The 3,195-nt window shown below is 70.3% G+C and overlaps 1 protein-coding gene across 2 annotated transcripts; it reads left to right on the top strand.

Moving 5' to 3' along the window:
* The first annotated feature begins 966 nt into the window (after positions 1 to 966).
* On the top strand, positions 967 to 2,970 carry CDKN1C (cyclin dependent kinase inhibitor 1C). 2 transcript variants are annotated; one of them, XM_036281156.1, is made up of 4 exons: positions 967 to 1,097; positions 1,284 to 1,951; positions 2,483 to 2,617; positions 2,706 to 2,970. In XM_036281156.1, the coding sequence occupies exons 2-3, from the start codon at positions 1,294 to 1,296 to the stop codon at positions 2,614 to 2,616; spliced, it is 792 nt and encodes a 263-aa protein (XP_036137049.1). In that variant the 5' UTR covers positions 967 to 1,097; positions 1,284 to 1,293; the 3' UTR covers position 2,617; positions 2,706 to 2,970. The 2 variants fall into 2 exon arrangements, with proteins under 2 accessions (XP_036137049.1, XP_036137048.1); XM_036281155.1 differs by lacking the exon at positions 967 to 1,097 and having other exon boundaries at positions 1,108 to 1,951.
* Positions 2,971 to 3,195: the final 225 nt, after the last annotated feature.

The raw sequence follows: 3,195 nt of genomic DNA, 5'->3' as shown, positions 1-3,195 counted from the left end.
AGTGCCCTGTCCAATACCCTACCCAGCACAACAGCCTCAGCCAGCCCGGGCAGTGAGAACCATGCCGGACGCGGCCCCAAGCAGCCTGGAGTGGCCTGGTCCAGGCCCGGTCAATGACACGATGGGCATGACCTGTTTCCTACCGCGGGGCCAGGGCTGGGAGGGCCCCAAGAGCTTCAGTCGCGGGCTCCAGGGGGCCGGGGCCAGGACTCAAGGAGCCTGCCGCTTCACCGCTGCCGAGGCGGACTGGCGCGGACCCCCTCCTGCTCGAGGGCCTTAGGGCCAGCAGGTGTGTGAGGGCTCCAGGTGCGCCGAGCCCTGCGGGGACGTGAGCGCTGGGCGCCGCAGCCGCGCGGGGGCAGCTGAAGACCCCGTCTCGCTCCCGCCGGGGACGAGCTGCCGGCGGCGGGTTAAAGCCCCGTCAGCTGGCGCGGGAAACCCGATGGCTAGTGCTGGCGGCGGGCTGGGCGCCCTCGGGGGGCGAGTCCGTCCCGGTCGGACGCCGGGGCCGCCGCGCCAGGGAGGGCGCGCCGGCGGAGGGGGGCGCCCGAGCCGCCGCGGCCGTGCAGCCCCCGCCTGCAGACAAAGGAGCCAGCGGGGGGCGGGAGCGGGTGGGGGGGAATGGGGCGAGGGGGCGGGGCGCCGCGGTGTCACGTTACCGCCCGCAGCGCCCTTTAACTCTGGCCCCGCCCCGCCCTCCCGCTCCCCGCGCCCGCGCCCCGCCAATCCGCCCGCTTGCCCTCTCGCCCCGCCCGCCTCGGGTGGGTGTGTGCTCGCGGCCAATGGGCGGGGCGCGGGGGCCGGGCCGCAGGCGGAGCGGGGGGGAGCGGCGCCGGCCAATCGAGGCCGTGTTGTTGAAACTGAAAATACTACTTTATGCTAATCGCGGCGGGGCCCGCGAGCCGTGGGGGTGGGACCCTCGTGTATAAAGGGGCGCGCGAGGGCTGGGCGTTCCACAGCCAAGTGCTCTGCGCTCGGTGGGTGCCAACCAGGCCGAAGCCAGCCGAAGGAGCGAGGACAGGCATCGAGGGGGCGCGGCCACCGGCCGGACGACACAGCGAACGCGACTCAGGAGCCGTCCACGGCCCGACAGCCAGGTAGCCGCCGCGCCCGCTCGCCCTCCGCGTCCCTGTGCAAATGCAGACTCCGACTGCGCGGGGTCTCACTTGCGCTCGGCCTCCACCCTCCTCTCCTCCTTCTCCTTCTCCTCCTCTCCTCTCCTCTCCTCTCCCGCGGCCGGGGCTCGCGCTGCCCCTGGCCATGTCCGACGTGTATCTCCGCAGCGAATTGGCAATGGAGCGCCTTGTCTCCCGCCGCACCTACCCCCAGTTAGCGCGCAGCAGCGCCTGCCGCAGCCTCTTCGGGCCTGTGGACCACGAGGAGCTGAGCCGCGAGCTGCAGATGCGCCTCGCCGAGCTGACTGCCGAGGACCAGCGCCGCTGGGACTACAACTTCCAGCAGGATGTGCCGCTGCGGGGCCCGGGACGCCTGCAGTGGACCGAGGTGGACAGCGAGTCCGTGCCTGCCTTCTACCGCGAGACCGTGCAGGTGGGGCGCTGCCGCCTGCTCCTGGCGCCCCGGCCCCGCCCGGAAGGCGCGGGCGCGAGCCCGCCCTCCGGGCCGCCGGCCGAGGAGCCCCTCGACGGCCTGGGGGAGGCGCCGGCGCCGCCGTCCAGCGGCCCGGCCGTGCCTCCTGCCCCGGCCCCAGCCGCGGAGCCGCAGGAGAGCGCTGAGCAGGAGGCGGGCCCGCCGCCGCGCAATCAGGAGCCTCTTGCCGAGCCGCTGCATTCAGGGATATCGGGGCGCCCCGCGCCGGGCACTGCGGCCGTCGCCACCACTGCCGCCGCCGCTGCCACTGCCGCCGCCGCCACCACCACTGCCGCTGCCGCCGCCGCCGCAGCCGCCGCTGGAGGCGCCGCGATCAAGAAGCTGCCCGGGCCTCTGATCTCCGGTGAGTCCCGCGCAGCCCCGCCCCAGCCCGGCCCGGCCCTGCTTTGTCCAGCTGGCCGGGCTCCCCGGCCCTCGGGGGCCTCACTGGGTCCCCGCCTCCTCCCGTGGCATTAAAGGGCCCGCAGCGTGCAGGGCGCGGCTGCGCCCGCACCCGGTCCCCGCCCTCGCTGTGCTGTCCAGCCGCTCGCTGGAGCGGGAGAGATGGAACGGCGAGCCCTGGCCCCTTGGCGCGAGGTCCTCTCCCCGGCCACCGGAGTCCCTTCCTGGGCGCGGCTGGGCGCGGCGGTGTCGGCGCTCGCGGCAGGGAGGGGGTTAAGCGCGCGGCGGCCCCGGGGGGCTTGGCCGAGGGACAAGGGGAAATGCTTACACAGCACATTGCGAGGCGACGTAAACAAAGCTGACCCGCCGCGGACCTCGGCGCGGGCGGGGACGCCCCCACCCGGGCCGGCCAGCCTCCCGAAACTCCTCCCGACCCCTCCGAGGGCTCCCCGGCGCGCCACGCCCTGACCCGCCGTCCCCGCTGTCCCCGCAGATTTCTTTGCCAAGCGCAAGAGACCTGCGCCCGAGGCCAAGTCGACCAACGAGGTCCCCGGGGGCTGCACCGCTCCTGGCGGCGCTCCGGCCGTCGGCTCGGCGGAGCAAACCCCGCGCAAGCGGCTGCGATGAGGTGAGTGCCAGGCCGGGTGCGGGAGGGGCCCTCGGGGTCCCCTCTGCCCCCCGCCCGCCTCCCTCTCACTGCGCCTTCTCTCCCGCAGCCTCGCGCCCAAAGAGCCCGAGGGAGCCCGCTGGGCAGCGGAGGAGGAGCGTTGGGCCTCGGCTGGGACCGTCCATGTAGCAGCAACCGGCGGCCGCTGCCCTAGAGCAGCGTTCGGTTTTGTGTTTAAAGTTTGAAAACTGTGCAATGTATTAATAACTCTTTTATATCTAAATGTATTCTGCACGAAGAGTACACTGGTCCCAAGGTGTAAAGCTTTAAGAGTCATTTATATAAAATGTTTAATCTCTGCTGAAACTCAGTGCTGAAAAATGAAAAAAAATGAAAAAAAAATGAAAAAACCATGTATATTTGTACAAAAAAATTTAAAAAAAAATTATACTAACTTATATTTTCTATTTATGTCGAGGCGTGGGCCGCTCTTGCCACGCAGTAGCTCGGTTATCGGTTATGCCAAAGGCACGTCACCCGCACCTGGTTATCCATGTAAATTACTCCCATAGGGACTCTGGGGGGGTCGCTCACCAGCC

This window comes from Molossus molossus, unplaced genomic scaffold (assembly GCF_014108415.1).
Source record: "Molossus molossus isolate mMolMol1 unplaced genomic scaffold, mMolMol1.p scaffold_m16_p_31, whole genome shotgun sequence".
NCBI lineage: Eukaryota > Metazoa > Chordata > Mammalia > Chiroptera > Molossidae > Molossus > Molossus molossus.
This window is presented reverse-complemented; position numbering and strand designations above follow the sequence as displayed.